Source organism: Pleurodeles waltl, chromosome 3_1 (assembly GCF_031143425.1).
Source record: "Pleurodeles waltl isolate 20211129_DDA chromosome 3_1, aPleWal1.hap1.20221129, whole genome shotgun sequence".
NCBI lineage: Eukaryota > Metazoa > Chordata > Amphibia > Caudata > Salamandridae > Pleurodeles > Pleurodeles waltl.
The window spans coordinates 1,896,314,025-1,896,330,339 of NC_090440.1; the positions used below are offsets into that span (position 1 = coordinate 1,896,314,025).

At 46.4% G+C, this 16,315-nt stretch overlaps 1 protein-coding gene across 4 annotated transcripts in view; it reads left to right on the forward strand.

Moving 5' to 3' along the window:
* Positions 1 to 14,505, forward strand: part of LOC138285719 (alpha-aspartyl dipeptidase-like) — a 161,653-nt gene extending 147,148 nt beyond the window's left edge. For all 4 annotated transcript variants that reach the window (XM_069226030.1, XM_069226029.1, XM_069226028.1 and 1 more), the window contains one exon: positions 14,113 to 14,505. In XM_069226030.1, coding sequence (XP_069082131.1) covers positions 14,113 to 14,176 — 64 coding nt within the window. In that variant the 3' untranslated portion in view covers positions 14,177 to 14,505. The remainder of the gene's footprint in view (positions 1 to 14,112) is intronic.
* The last annotated feature ends 1,810 nt before the right edge of the window (positions 14,506 to 16,315 follow it).

Sequence of the window (16,315 nt, forward strand, 5' to 3'; positions counted from 1 at the left end):
CATTTATTAGAGGTGGGAGAACACCAAATCGCATTTCGAATCTTAAAAGCTGACACTAGGCCTTGTCTGGCTTTCGCTATCTGATTTCAATGTGGAAAATCCAGCAATGAGCACATTCCTAATAGTCATTTTGTTTAAGTTAATTTGGTGGAACTGTAGCAAGAATGCTCCCTATATCACCTTGAGTCAGGGAGGGACTCTAGAAGTCGAAAATCTTGCTTTTGATTGTAGATTGTAGTACTATTTTAATCATGCGTTATTTTTCTCTTTTTTTATTTATGATATCTATTTATAATTGTGAGATTTTATTTATATTTATGTGTCCATTTTGATCTGACTTTGTATGTAGTGTTTTATGGTGCTTGTATGGCTAAATTGCCGAAAAACGTAATAATGAAATGAATGAAAAAGACAGGCAGGACTAGCCCCCATAATGAGGGACTGAAATCTGTGGCACCTGGACACCGGGCCGAGTGAGTCTGCACATGCTGCCACAGCCGGGTAAGCAAACCCCAACCTGCCCCAAGGTCCATCCGCACTGGGGGTAAGTGCTCGCGACGCCAGCATTGCTGTTCCCTATTGTCCTGCACTGCATAGATGGGAGAGCTCTGCAGGAGATGTAAATAAAGAACATTCTGTGGCCAGCGCCGGGCTCTATAGTTCCCGCCTGAGAAAAAGGCCTGAAAAAGAGTGAAGACTCAGGGCCCACCACCAGCCCACAAAGTTTCACCCGACGTCCCATGGTGCCTTCAGGAGGGAGGTGAGAGTCCAGTGAGCAAGAGAAGGATAATGAAGCCCCATGACAAAGTGGCACACACTCACCAGTATCACCCCATACATCCAAACTTGTTGAAGGCTGCACGATGTGCTGAGGCCGCCTGACTACTGCCGCAAGAGGAGATTCCTCTGTAGCTGAGCAGCTGGCTGAGAGCACTGGCAAACCCCCACACCGACATCTCCAATACCCTTTGAGGTCCACAGCTCCAGGGAGACTGCCTTCGCCAGGGGACAGTGGCTGAACTGCTACCTGGCGGTTCTCACTGCACTGCGCCCCAGAGACAGAGTTGATGGCCCCATTTAGTCAAACACACATCAGGTGGTGGGGTTAAATGACCAGGTCAGGTTTAAGAGAGTAAAAGACTGCTTTAGTGGACAGGTATGCAGTTCTGAAACTACTTTAGAACATTTCACAGTGTATAAATCATAGCCTCACTAATACAAAAACCAACACCTAACACCCCACCCTCAAACCTCCCCCCCCCCCAAACAAGACAAATCCCCAGAGCAGTATTCCACACTTCAATCTTACCCATTCTCTTTCATTCATCCACTGACCTTCTCTGTGACTCACCCATCGCTCCCCGGTGTCCCCTTTGCCAACCCCTAGTCTGTAATGCTCCTAATCCTTCCTGCTTACTGTGCCACAAGTAAAAACCCTGTTATGGAGTTATTTCCTGCCCCCCCCCCCCAACCTTTTTTAAAACTCGCAATAATTCTTAAAAACATACAAACGTTTTTTTTTTTTTTATGCCGCTCGAGCAGAAAAGCATCGCCCATGTGTTTAAACAGGAAAAAAACGATTTGCCCTGCAGCTTGTTCGCACCTTACCAGCACTACATTTGGGGAGCCAAGGTTGACGCTAACTTTTCTCCTATTTCAAGAAGATACAGATCGTGCCTAAAAAAACTGAAAATCCTCCTTCTTAATATCATGATGCTCCAACCAAGCTCATCCCCTACTTTTACAAAAACTTGACATCTCCCTATTAACCTTCCTCCTAGCCCTTTCAACTGCTGTAAATTTCATTGCTCTCTTCCAAACTCTTCTGGGCATTAAAGCTGTTACTATCATTTTTGTCCCTGACCATGACCCCCCAAATGATATCCAGATCATTCTTCATCTCTTTAATCAATCCCAACCCCGACAATTGTACCAAGTCATTTTCTCCTAGGCGCAAGAGTAGCACATCTGAGCAAGCTCTAACTGTTATCAAATTCGATAAACACGGTAGCAGTTGTCCCCATTTCATGTCCCCACCGCCTTCCCACCATTAAATTTTTAAATCATCACTTTGGAACCCCAAGTTCCTTCCAAAATGTCTGCGGTCAGCTTGCTTTGCAGCCCACTTAATGAACGAGTGTCCGACTATCCAGATTGATAGAAAAGCCACTGCTGAGCTAGCCACACAACCTGAAATATGAGAAACATGTTAGATACACCTCACAAGCTAAGCATCCTCAATCTCTCTGATGTAGCGAAAACAACAATCAGATGACCAACGACCCCGTATTTTCACCTCCTTGATGTAAAACCCCAATCTCGCAACTTCAGATGCTGCACCTATATGAAAAGAATGAGTGCCAAAATGAAATGGATCTAACCCCATGTAACATACCGCTTTCCTCAAAACACCGATTACTTGTGAGGCCGTCAGCCTTGTGCCATTCTGATGAATAAAGATCAAACCTGAATCAACTCACTTAACCACTTTGAATTCTTACCAGGTATCCACCGGGCATACCATCCCTCCTACTCTGTGTAGGGACACTGTTGCCCCCTTTTTCCTCTGGTCTGTCTTGGACTGCTCCAGGAATATTTGAACATATTCACCTGTAGATTTTACATGTTCTTCCCTTAGTCACCCAGCACGACCTTTACCCAATAATTCAGATATTCTAAATGCCCCCAAAAATACCCATGACATACATAACGTAAACGGAATCTGTTCATGAGCTTCTTTGTAAACAACCCTGTGCATCGCTGTCCCTACTGATTGCCCCATCCCGAAAAATTCCTTTCATGCTCTTCTATAAGCTGTTCTAGTGCTTGCTGCTAATGACTTCTCAATCAATTCCAACATTCTCAAGCTGCCAGTTCCCATACCTCCTGCGGGACCTGCGTTTTCTGCAAATCTGCTCCGGGCCCCAAACCAAGGAATCTCTGCCAGTGTGAACAAAACAATGCATCTGCTATATTATTGTTCACATCTGGTACATGCTTGGCTCTAAAGACGATATTAAACATCAGACAACCCAGCATGAATCTTTGCAGTAATCTTAAAAGGTGCCTATCTTTAACCTTCTAACCATTGACCAAATCCACCACTGTCTTGTTATCAATGCTGATGGTAACTGTTTTATTCTCTGAATTCTTACCCCATACTGCCAATGCAACCAACAAAGGAAAGAACTCTAAGAACGCAATACTCCTTTTTTCTTTCATCCCCTTCTCTGGCCATTCTTCAGCACACCATCTGCAGTCCTAAAACACACAAAAGCCTTTGGCACCAGCTCCGTCTGAAAAACACTGAGCCATCCAAACAAAATCCAAATCAAGGGTCCACATGATTATACGATTTAAACATCTCAGAAATGTTATCGAAACCACTAAATCTGCTCTCATAGACACTGTAATCCTGACTGTATGGTATGTCTAGCTAACTCCTGACATAGAGAAACCTTGTCTCCTGCAGAATGACCTTCCCACTCTTACCACCCTACACGCAAAATTAAATAACCCTAACAAGCGTTGAACTTGGTGTAGCAGTAATTTGGGTGCTTTTGATGTGACTTCCAGGATGTCAATGATCTCCATAACCTTTTCTTGAGGCAGCCTCGCCTCCATTTTCACTGTGCCCAATTCAATACCAAGGGAAACCAGACAAGTACTCTGGCCCTCCATTTTCTCTGGAGCCAAAGGTACACCAAATACTTTTGCCATAGCCTGGAATTGTGTCAATGCCAATCTACACTCCTCCTTGAAACTACCAACAAAAAGTCATCCAGATAATATGTGATCAGCTCCATATCTGTTATGTATGTGAAACACCACTATAAAAAGGTACTGAAGGATTCAAACAAACTACAAGAAATGGTACAACCCATTGATAAAACCTTATCAATGTATAACTGGTGTCAAACTGAATCCCTAACAATGAAAAATCCAAAGGATGCACAGGAAACAGCCGAAATGCTGACTTAATATCCCATTTTGCTAGTTCTGCCGCTGGACCCACTGTTTGCACAAGTTCCATAGCTACATCCACCAAGGCAAAATGAACTGCAGAATCCTCCCTTGCTATGTAATCATTAACAGATAGTCCTTCTGGCCAAGAAAGGTGATGTATCATGTAGAATTCTCCCCTATTCTTTCACCACCCCCAAAGGAGAGATCATTAGGTCAGGTAAAGGACAATAATCAAAGGGGCTCACCATCCTTCCTTCTGCAACTTCTTTGCTCAGTTTCTCTCTTATTATATGCTGATGCTCCTTTGCTGATTTCAAATTGTCAGCAAACCTCTGTACTCTTGGACCTTGAGAACCCAACCTAAACTTTCTTTAAATCCCCATTCCAACTTTGCTGGATCCTCTTTTTGGGGGTAAAAGGTTAACCGATAACTAAAAATCTCCAAATTAATTGGAGTAGAAGCCTTTGTAACCAGATTGAAAGGATTCCCCTCTCCCTCTACCTTGCCCACTCGTACCATATCCTCCTTGGTCTCCAGAACACTGTAAGAGTGCATGCTTACCTCCACATTTTGAGCGTTCATGTTCGTATTTGCAGGGATTCCTTGGGCAATAACCCCCGTTGAATCCCCAGCAAGCTTCCAAATTGAAATGTTATCCTCTTCCCTATGTTCCCACCCCCAGGGTGGATTTTCCATTAAAAGGCTGGGGTTGGACTGCTAGTCCACTGGCTATGTGCATCATAGGCAGAGTCCTTTGTGGATGCATCCATTGGACCCACTGCTCATTATCAACCTCCCCCCATGGTTTTTCAGGTAAAAGTACCATCCTTGCCCGGAACTCTTCATAGTAGTGTAACCATGCAAAGCCATCAAACTCCGTATGAGCCTTCCTGATTGTTTCTATATATTTAGAAATAGACATCGCCCTATCAGGGACTTTTTCACAATAGACGGTAGCAAATATTAGGAATGCCGATGTCCATGTGTCAATTGTAGTGGGTACTCTAGGTCTCTTAGTTCATTTCCACGCCTCTTCTCAAGACCTTTTCTTGGATTGTATCTCCCTGTGCAAAAGCTTATACACATCTAAAAATTCCCCTTTCCGGATTTTCTCTTTTGTCCCTCTGCTCAAATGTGCCCCCCAGAGGCATAGATAGCCCTATGTATGGCAGCCTTTTCAGTCCTTCTGTTTTGCTCTCTGCCTTTTGTTCTCCCGTGTTTTCTGCTTTATCCACCACCACCTTAACTGAGACACCCGCTTTACCTTTGGACTTAGATTCTCCTTTTGCATTTAATCCTATTTAATTCTTACCTGTTTCTTCTTCTTCTGCTCAAGATTCCGTCCCCACACTCTTATCAACTGCCATTAACTCTGTTCTTTTAAACCTTTTTTAATATCCTCTCGTTCTTTTCCTCCCCTCCAGCTACACCACCATTGTGTCTCACCTGTACTCAGTCTGCCCCCTGTTTCTGGGGATGCTCTGCGCCAGTCTTTTTTCTGCTGTATCTGCAATGATTGCTCTGACCTGCAAGATATGATCTTTGGACGTTTTTAGCATCCCCCGGCCCCTTTTTCTTCGGTACCTCCTTGTTACTCCACTCCCTTGCTAGTAAGGTATACCCCCTTCTTCTAATTCGTCATCCTCTTCATCATAATCCAATTTGCACTGTGTGATCTCTTCCACATCACCAAAACTAACACCCGGACGTTCACCATCACCTACACCTCCATCAAATCCTCTCCAATCTATATTTTTGTTGTGTATTGCAGATGACGCTGACAGTTTCTGCTCCCTCGCTATAGGGACAGTTGCACCAAATCTCTCCCTCGCTTCATGCTGGTCCCCCAGGTCACCTCTAACCTGGCTGACTGTGCCTCACTGCATCTGCTTTTTTCATGCAGCATGATCCCTCTGTCGCTTGCAAGCCGCCAAAACCTGCGGGGCTATGGCCCTAAATTTGCCCTGATCTAAGACATCTTTGGATGTCCTAAACACTTCAGCTACCCACAACCATCTACCTGAACCTGTATAAGGTGACAACTCACTAGCACCTTGAAAAGACTTCTCACCTGACTTTTTCACCAATACATCTCCCTGCATTTTAATATTACCCACCTCTCTACAACCTGTCTCCTTCAAAGCCTCTCCCTCAGCCCTACCTGCCTTTTTCACTCTTTTAATTATGGTTTTTTATGTTTTCCAATCTCAACTACACCCTGACCCCAAGAAGGTTTTACAGGCAGAAGTGCTCTTTCATTACTGGGAGCTGCTTCAGAAACCTGGCTATCGCGCTGCAGCAAGCATTTGAAAATGGGCACATTCCTTTAACTTTTCTGGCTGCCCGCGCTGCTTAAAGCGCGCTCGCACTCTGCTGCCCCTGGAGCCCCAATAATAATCCTGCCTTACCAGCGGGCGGGGCCGGCGCAGCACGCTGTTTAAAGCTTGCATTCTCCTCATGAAAATCCTCTGGGTCCCGTCTTGCCCTCTCCGTGTGTCTCCCAGAAGACGCTGGCGTGCACCCACGGCCCAGACCTCGCTTCGCCTCCACAACGGGAAACCCCTGATGCGGTAAGCTATCAACTGCTTGAGGGCCTTCATTGTTTTTGGCTTTAACCATGTCAAGCTTTCCTAGGCAATGAGCACTTTCACTTTTAGTACATTGTTGCGGCGGTGAGCAAGCTAAAATCGCCTCCACAACACCACTCGCCGCAGCACGCATCGGGCACTCCAATCCCACCCATGCTTGGGAAAGTACACCTGGCTGTATAAGATACTCCATCACAGAGAACCCTCAGCGCCTCACTTACCGCTGCCGCTTTTTCAGCCATATTAAATGTTCACTTAATTATTACTACCAACCGTAATGTTTTCTTAACCGTGAAATTTCTTCCCTACGCGATAGGGCCACAGCGTCGAAATGATGCGATACAAAAACCGGCTGCCTTTTCGAACCGTTACTCCACCTACCCACGATCTCAAGCAATGGACATTCTCCACGGTCCTGGTATTCACCACCTGCCCGAAGTTGCCCGGAGATGGACATCCGATGGAGGTCACCCCCAGGAGCCCCCATTGCAAGACATAAGTCTCCCTGCCACACGGTATAAAAAAAGAGTCCCCACAACTCTGTATTAGCCTAGGGAAGGGACAATACTGTCTACCTCCCACAACCTGCTGCTACCTGCCAAGTGCCACTTGGATGAAAAAGTGCAGCCTGGGTGAAGCCTCTGCAACTAGTGACTCACCGTCAGTCACTAGATACAGAATTCTGTCATCCCCCACAACAACCCTGCTGCGGCAGCCAGTGCCTGCCAGAGGTTCTGGGCACGACCGTCATCACGCCCCTGAGCAACAAGTGAAAATGAGCCACCACCATGCCATTCACATCTATGCAAAAAGAGGTAACAAGAGTCCCATGACCACTCGCCTTGCAGACAGCCCTTCCATCACAAGGAGCAGATGTGATGATTCCCACTGTGCTGAATAATGGGCACAGCAAATCAAGAGAGCAAAGTAAAGAACTGGCATGTGATACTTCAGTGGACCGTCTGCTAACTCTCAGATCTCCACTGCCTTCTAAAAAGAGCTAACCAGTCACAGGAGAAACTTGAAGATGCCCGACCAGAGGTACATATAGTACTGGGAGCAGCTCTTTGCCTCCTTTGCTGCAGCAGTGACTGGGGTTCTGAAGGATAGCCAGGACAGGAGCGGAGTGCATAGCGCCCTTTGGTGGCTGTCGGCAGTTACCACTGCTCAGAAGAGACTACTGCCGGCTGCAACTACCGTCATCTGGCGGCAAAAGGAAGGCAAGTAAAGCCACTGTAGTGGGAAGATTAATTGCCCACTTCCCCCCCCCCCTGCAGACTGAGCCAAGCTGAAGAGACAGATCTGGACAGGGGCTGCAGCACTGCAAAAGAGGAGCAGTAGTCCCACCACAAGCACTGCACTATTGAGACTCTGAGATGGAGAATAAGTCTAGGCGCAGTGAATGTAAGAGTCTGCTCGAGGACAAGCCTCAGAAAGAAAACATAGGGATCACTTTTACCTGACTCTTGCAGCTTGCACCACTGCTGCACAACAGCACAGAGCTAGCGGCTTGACGCAAAGAGAGGTAGGAGGGAGACTAAGGTTCAAGAGAACGAAGCCCAGTTGCATGCCAAGCACGCTCAACTGGCCAGGAGTGCATCGCACCCCCTCCCCCCAGTGGCAGTTTGCTGCCACCACACTCTGGTGAGAGTCACACAACCCCTAGTGGCAAGCTGCCAATGCTAGAAGTAAAAGGAGGCCCTCCCCTCCTACAGTGATCCGGCATTGCACCCTAAATACTTTGGCCAAGAGAAGGAAAGTATAGAAGAGACTGCAGACTAGATCAAAGAAAGTAAAACCTACCTCCACCACCGTCCACAAGGGCTGATGCACCCATGAGAGGAAAAGCAAGGAGCGAGCGGCAACTTGTCTCAGACGTCTCACCATTTCCTACCTGTACCAAGCTACTGGGAGTCAACACAACAAAGACACTTCTCAGAGAATTCACTGCTGTTAAAGTTGCTGCCTCACAAGCTGGAGGGACCTTTGTGAAAGCAGAGGCCGCTGTTGTGCACTGCAGCCAGAGTGCCACAAGGCAGCACATGGACAATGCAGGGCTGCATGAAAGAGGCCATACCATCCAGCTGCACCCACACTGAATGGCCACTGTTGGCCCATCAATAAAGATGTCACACGGAGTACCAATTGTGCCAAGCACGCATAAACCTAGGCAGTACCAGGTGACACAAAGGTGCATCCTTAATGGAAAGTATTGCACCCTCGAGTGAAGGGAAGGTGATCCAGCAAGTGGAGCATCAAGACGATCCCTGAGGAAGGGACAGGACCAGCAATAGGTTCACAAGTAGAAAGTAGAGTTCTACTGACAGGACCAGACCTGCGAGGGGCCCATGGCAGAAAAAGAGACACCGTCCTATGAACAGGATGTGACCAACAACAGGTCCATGTGAAGTGAACATGCGACCCATGGCAAGACGCCACAACGGAGAAAAGGGGAAGAGAGAACTGCCCCTGGCCAGACCTGGTCAGAAGAAGCAACGCCACACCAACAAAGGAGATCATGTTAATCCTAACTGCACTAGCACTGCCCCAAAGGGAGCCAGAGATTGTTCAGGGAGTGTCCTCCCCCCACACTGCCTCAAGACAGAGTTGCCATTGACCCATTACAGGCAAAAGGAGAGTTGCATACCCTGAGTTGCAAGCTGCCACCACCATAACACAGAGAAGACACGTGGCTGGATGCCACATCACAGCATGCAAGAAGAGACCATGACTCAACGCCATGTTGTGAAGACAGAAGAAAAAGGAGAGGAGAGAAAATCGTGTGACAGACCTGTCACCCTGTCACCCTGAAAGACCTGGCGACCACAGATGAACAAGAGTGAAAAATCACAGGGTGCAGAGATGGAGGACTCGTACCACTACCCGAGAGTGCATATACCAGTGCAAGCTAGCCAACAGAGTGCAGTGATGTCACTGAAGACAGCCCAGCAGGCGTACTGAATGTAAGCCGCCTGCATGCACGAACCGTGTACCTGCTCCATGCTTCACAGTGCAACCATCCATCCACCTGTCACCAGCTGCTTGAAGCAGATGCCATCCCTGCAAGCAGCCTCCCATGCCAAAGGAGAAGAACTGCACCAACTACACAACGAGTCACGTGGCTACAAAGTCCCTCTAGTCACCCTCACTCTAGCAAGTCTCCACCACCTGTCGTCCAGGTCATCTAATGGCAAACTCGCCATTATTGCCATATATGCATCACCCGATCCAACAAAGGAGCACCTCATTACCTGAGTGGAGCCTTACCCCCACAAAACCTCATGAGACCAGGGGGGCACTCCAAGCAATGTGCGAAACCAATTGCCCAGAGACTATTTGAGAGCCCACCCGCACCTAAGTCCTGTTATGCAAGAGCACACAGACCATGAGACACCCATACTTTTTGGTTGCATGAGCAACTTGGCCGTGGCCCTATTGGCGGTTCTGCAGCAACTCCTTCTCACGACCTATGAAAGGCCCTCACAGCCCACACAGTCCCATAGCAACCCAGTGAAGAAGGGCCTCAAGGAAATTCTGCCGTGAGGAAATCCTGGCACGAGAGATGGTCCAGAAGCTGCTCCACCGATGGAGTACCAAGAAGCACCGGAGCATCAGAGGAAGGCGTCCAAACATCACCCCTGTCTTCCCAGTCTTTGGGGGATTGGCCTTCATGGAGTCAGGATACCTCATTGGAACTCTGTGCAGTGGACTCCACCAACACTACTGATGCACCAAGTTTGAACCATTTGACACCAAATGCATCACCGCAAGACCACTCAGGACTGACCAACAGTGCATGAGTGGATTCTGACCCAGTCACCCAGCTGTCAATGAATCCGGACTCCATCTGCACAATGTTTGTGCCCAGTAGTAGCTTGTTAAACCATAGATGCATGCAGAGATGCCCTGGTGCACCCAGCTGCATCTCTCAACTGCTATCTTGCGGACTTCCTCTCAAGGCTGAGAGATTATGTGGGTGTTTTGGTTTTTCTCACAGGTTGGACTTGTTTTTATTTTTAATAAAGTTTGGGAGGAATGTAGAGTCCTGCTGGACTCATTCTAGTGTTTTCACCAGCCACTCTATGAGGGCTGGCTTCCACACTCACCCCATGCCCACTCAACACAGGGGTCGCGGGTGACGTGGCAGCTGCAAATAAAGAGTCCAAGTGCACATGCTCAGGGCCAGTTCAGTGACCGCACAACTATGTGCCTGTGTTGTTCTTCATACTGCATGTGGGTCTAGGGCCCAGAACACTACAGTTTGGAAATTTAGATGATCAAATTCTCTGGTGGTCTCACCTAACACATTAGTTATGTATACATACTTGTGGTGCATATTCAGTCTGGAATAACAATGTTTTTGTGTTCATTGTGAAGGGGCGAATTATTCTACTGTACACTCCTCAGGTATTTGCTAAGTGGATATCGTCGTCGTTCCATTTGCGTAACTAATATCAACGTCAACTTGCAGAGCCTAGTGTCTGTAGGCTAATTTATGTACTTCCCATGCTCAGAAGGAACGTCTACTAAGAATGGTATCCTGACCTATTATACATATTTTAGTGTACATAAGGAAAGGGGCTATTGCAGAGAATTAAAGTGATTCCAAGGAATCTTATCTTTTAGACCCTTTCTCTGGGTCCCTTATGTCTAAACCTTATGTTGCTCTATCTCTAGGATTGTTCTCGTCAAGTTATCACTGTGTGTTAATTTTGCATAATGGTTCAATATAGATCAGCGTCCTTATGTTCTTTCTCTTTGTAGTGTGTTGTTAGTTTTATTAATGACGTCTTGCAGCAGATGTTCCTACAATGCTCTCCAATTCTGTTTTTTATTTTCCCGGAGGTCATCCCCACATAGCACACTTTACATGGGCATTTGATCAGGTACACTACATTTTCAGAATTACAATTTGTGTGTATCCATTCCTCCCAGCGAGTTGGTAGGCCTAGATCCCAGGTACGACTAGTGACAAAACCCAGAGAAACGGCCTACACAATGAAATTCCTTGGAATCAACTTAATTCTTTGCGATATCCCCCTCTTTTAGTTATGTAGACCACAATATGTATAATAGGCCTGGATACCAATCTTAGTTGACCTTCCTTCTACACTTGGGAAGCAGTTAGCCCAAAAGACATTAGGCCCGGTACCTTGACATTAGTTACGCAAACTGAACGACAAAGACAACTACCTGACAGATACTGGGGGAATGTACCAGGGGTGATTGGTGTTCATGGGTAAAAGGGGTGTTGCCCTGCCACCCTCAGGGGAGAGACAAGAACAGGGAAATAAACACAGAGCAGCTGACAATAAATCACTGCTCCGAGACAGTGGGATGAATCTAGTGGGTGAATTCTAGTGAACTTTGCAGATGTCCTACTGCGCAAGTACCAGCGGGCGAGGTTTTCTCTGACTCACAGACACAAGCTACAGCAGAGACATCACAGGAGAGGGAGTGCTGAATTAGAAAGCAAGTGATCATGTTGCTTTTGGGGCACATAAACAGTGGCCCTGGGAGGAGTTAGCAAGGCTCCAGTCACTTTAATGACTGGGGGTGGGACAGGCCTGTGCGGACAAGGAGGGAGTGGGTGGCAACAATTGTTCGTCATCACAGTGGGGAAGGCTGTAGAAGGGGTGAGGGGGTCTGCTGTCCTTGCAGTAACACATGTTTAGTATTGCATTTGGTTTAACTTTGAAAAACATGTTATGGAGCTGTGAGTGCTCCTTACCTCAACTGTAGAAGCCCAAGGGAGGGAAGTAACCAGCTGCGGACAACAATTGTACTAGTGGGCTAGGCGGTAAGTGTGCAGTTAAGTTTCTGCCTGCACCTGGGCATTCTCAACCCCCACTTCCCCCCACTTTAGCAGTGGGGTGGGGTTCTTGATGGGCCTATTCAGTCTGCAGCTCGGCAGACAAAGGCTCATCCATAATTGGGAGGGTGAGTGAGTGAAAGTGTGGGTGGATGCATGGATGAAATGGTGGATGGATAAATGCATGCATGGATGAATGAGTGACAGTTTGTACGTAAGAATGAAAGAGTGAAAGGCAGAGAGGGTGTATGAGTGAAAGGGAGGATGAATGGAAAGGAGGGGTGGATGGATGATGAGAGACAGGATGGAAGGATGGTAGAATGAGTGAAAGGATGGATGGGTGGAAGGTTAAATGGATGGATGGATGGAGTGAAAGTATGGCTGGATGAGGAAAAGGATGAATGAGTGAAAGGATGTATGTAAAGATGGTTGAGTAAGGCAATGGATGGATGAGTGAAAGGTAGGGTAGTTGGATGTTTGGATGAAAGGATGGATGTATGAGTGAAAGGGTGCAATGATGGATGAATAGATGAATGAGTGAGTGAAAGGTTGGATGGCTGAGTGAAAAGGTAATTGGAGGGATGTCTGGATGGATGGGACAATGGAAGGATGGATAGGTGTAAGGATGGGTGGCTGAGTGAAAGGGTGGATAGACGGATGAGCCAAAGGGAGGATGATGGATGGAGTGAAAGGATGTATAGATGGAGCGAAAAGAAGTCTAGATGGAGCGAAAGGATGAATGGATGAAAAGGGGATGATAAGTGAAAGGATGGATGATTGAGTGGGTGGATTGGTTTGATAGATAGGTGTCCCTGGACCAGTGGCGGATTAACCTTATGGGCTCCACAGCTACAATACTCTCTCCTTGTTTTGTGTTTTTGAATAGCTATTCACTCTTGATAAAATTAAAATAAGATGCTGACCCGCTTCGGGTCCAGCAACAAACGGAGGCAGATAGTGACATTGTTTGATTGCTGACACGGGTGCATGAAGGTGCCTGCACCAGCTATCAGAGATACTGTTTAGAGCTGGTGAAATTCCAGCACTGTGAACATGTCTGTGTGACTACGTGTGTGAGTTAAAGTGAGAGAGAATTAGTGAAGGAGTGAGTCAGAGTGAGTGAGAATGGGTGACAGTAGAGACCAGCATGTGTGAGAATGAATGTGAGCAAGTGAGGGAGAATGACAGGAGTTAAAACTGAGTGTTACTGTGTGTGAGACTGGGTCACAGTAAGACTGAGTAATTCAGAATGAGTGGGACTGAGTGAGACAGAGTGGGCCAGAGTAGAATGAGTGAGTCTTCATGAATTAGTGAGACTGAGTGAGTCAGAGTGAGACAGTAAACGTAGTGCAAGAAAGTGTGAGAGAAGCCTTCAAGAAAAAGCTCTCTGGAATTTGAGCCACGGATTACCCCCACCATTTCTAAAGGTCACCAGCCGCCACTGGAATGTACAGTAAGGTTAATTTAAGAGTACCAGCCCCCTCACAAAAATTCGTATTACTTACTTAAATGTACTAGGGTCTGATTCTCGTTTTTGTACTGGACAGTGGAAACCATTAAATAACGTGTCCGTCTTGCCAGTTTTGGCACCACAGGGTATCAGATTTGAGCAGACATTGCAGATTTTATATTAGCGAGGAGCAAGCCCAACATTGCGAATGTATTGATTGTATTTGCTTTTCCTTGTGAAAATCAATAAACTGATTTAATCCTAAAAATATCAATTTTCTCTTTTTCTTACCTAGGGGTAAAGCACCAACAGAGCATATGCCTGGAGAGAAATTCAGCTTCCTCCTGATGGATTCTTAGAAGGAACAGAACTTAATGTAATTCTGATGCACACAGTCCGCTTTAAAGGCATCTGCAGAAAGAAAGCCTGGACATCATTCAATGCTTATTGACATCAGATACAATAACACTGTATTCAGACCCTAGATTGCTTGCAAACATTAAAGCAGTTTATTTTTTGAGCAGTCAATCTGGCCAATTAACTCACTTTAGGCGCCCATTTTGAGCTACAAATTTGCAGTATTTCTAGGAGCACAGTAAACTCAAAGCTGGGCTTCTTTGCTGTTCTTTGTAGGCAACTAGTGTTATTTTTTTGCATATGCCGAAATAAATGTGATAAGATAAGCATTCTTTGATTTACATATAGTACATTTTATCATTCAGTCCTCTTACTCAACTATTATACTTTTATTTTTTTTAACAATTTAATTGGGCTTAAAAATGAAGACAACAGTATGTGACTAATGTTGCATGTACATGGTAGTCGTCCTTCTCAAAGGTTTCATCTAGACATTGTAAGGCCAAAGTCAGTATAAAACCTCTCCAGAAACCCACAGACAAAGAAGGAATAGCTTGCGGAAACTAGCAATAAGGCACTACATCAGATCAGCACAAATAAATTCAAGTGCATGACTTAACGTCACATGATTTTCTCATGTTTGCCACAGCAACCTCTAGCACAATAGCCAGGCTTCCATCGCCATTCTATGTTCCATGCCGGAAGTCCACATACCCAGTGTCAGGTGCTTCTGTTGCTTGCCATAGACCTCTTTGCAGGTGCAGCCCCAGGTTCATGAGCAGTTTCATTCAAGATCTCCAACAAACACAGCAAGGCAGTTTTCTTTGACAAAACAAGTCTCCACCCAAGCACCATGGATAGGACCCTGGACACCACACCCTAGAAGCCAGGAAGCACAGGAAATCCCTAAATGAATCTGAAAAAAAAACCGTGGTCAGTCAGAGAGCACAGGCACATGGGTGGACTGTCTTGCTTGATTCTCTTCAACCTCACTCTAATACCAGGCAATCTATGTAGTTAATTATAATAGGCCAGTCAGTGGCAGACTGAAATGGCTACTTCTGTTTGCATCAATAAGAGACCCTTCCAGCTCTCGCCTGACAGCGCTTCCACATCTGTCACCTGGGGCCAACCAAAAGTATCCAAAGAGTTGGTCACCAGTGTTCTGTAAATCTGGGTGATCACTTTACTGCCACAGGCCAGATTACATGTTACATGAAGCAGGAGACACGGGACCATTTGTGCAAGTATTTTCACCACTCATTGTAAAATTACACATTTTCCAGCCTCTATTTGGACTAACAAGTGGTTCCAGAAATTGTCACATTTCCCACATGTTTTGTCTCAATTCTAGGCCCATTTCCACACAACGATTCCTCCTGCTTGCACTTGTAATCTGGCCCCACGCCTACAGTTTTTCTACAGTTACTATCTCTACGGTTGAAGAGCCTGGTGATGAATGGGTACAGCACTGAGCAGGAGGGGCTTTCAGCACCAGAAGCTCAACAGGTTGTCTAGAGGGAGAAACCTTTGGCTACGTCCTCCAGCAATTTCTTAGGGTCAGGACCTGCCACCTCCACTAAGAAAGCTGCCATATGGAGCTGAACCTGTTCCACTGCATTCTTGATGTCATCCGATGAGCCCACCAGAGGGTTAGAGTTTATCTTGAGTTATTTAACAGCATCCTCCAATTCAAAATCATGCCTTCCGCCTCAGTGACTTTGTCTACCACAATGTGGACATTTCACCAGAGCAGCGCTACATCAACACCATCATCGCAAATACAACCATCCAAAGCTGTTCTGTGTCAGTTGTTGCCTTTAAAATATCTTCTGTGGCGGAGGCTGCTGGCTCAGGGTCTCTAGGGTAATGAGCTTATTGGATCTGAAGATTTTTCCCAGCTGATTGAGCAACTACAGCAAGCTTGCCCCGTTTCTGTGCATGTCTCCATGTTTCAAAGACTATGCTTCTGCGCCTGGAGGTCAAAAAGGGTTGCTGACTCACTTGAAGGGGGGGTTGGTGGTGAACATTCAGTCCACCCAGCAAGGGGCATCAAAGCGGTTCTCTCAGACAACGGGAGGTGGTGGGGGGGGGGGGGGGGGGGGTAGGATGCAACAGAATACCCTCACTTGGGTACAAAA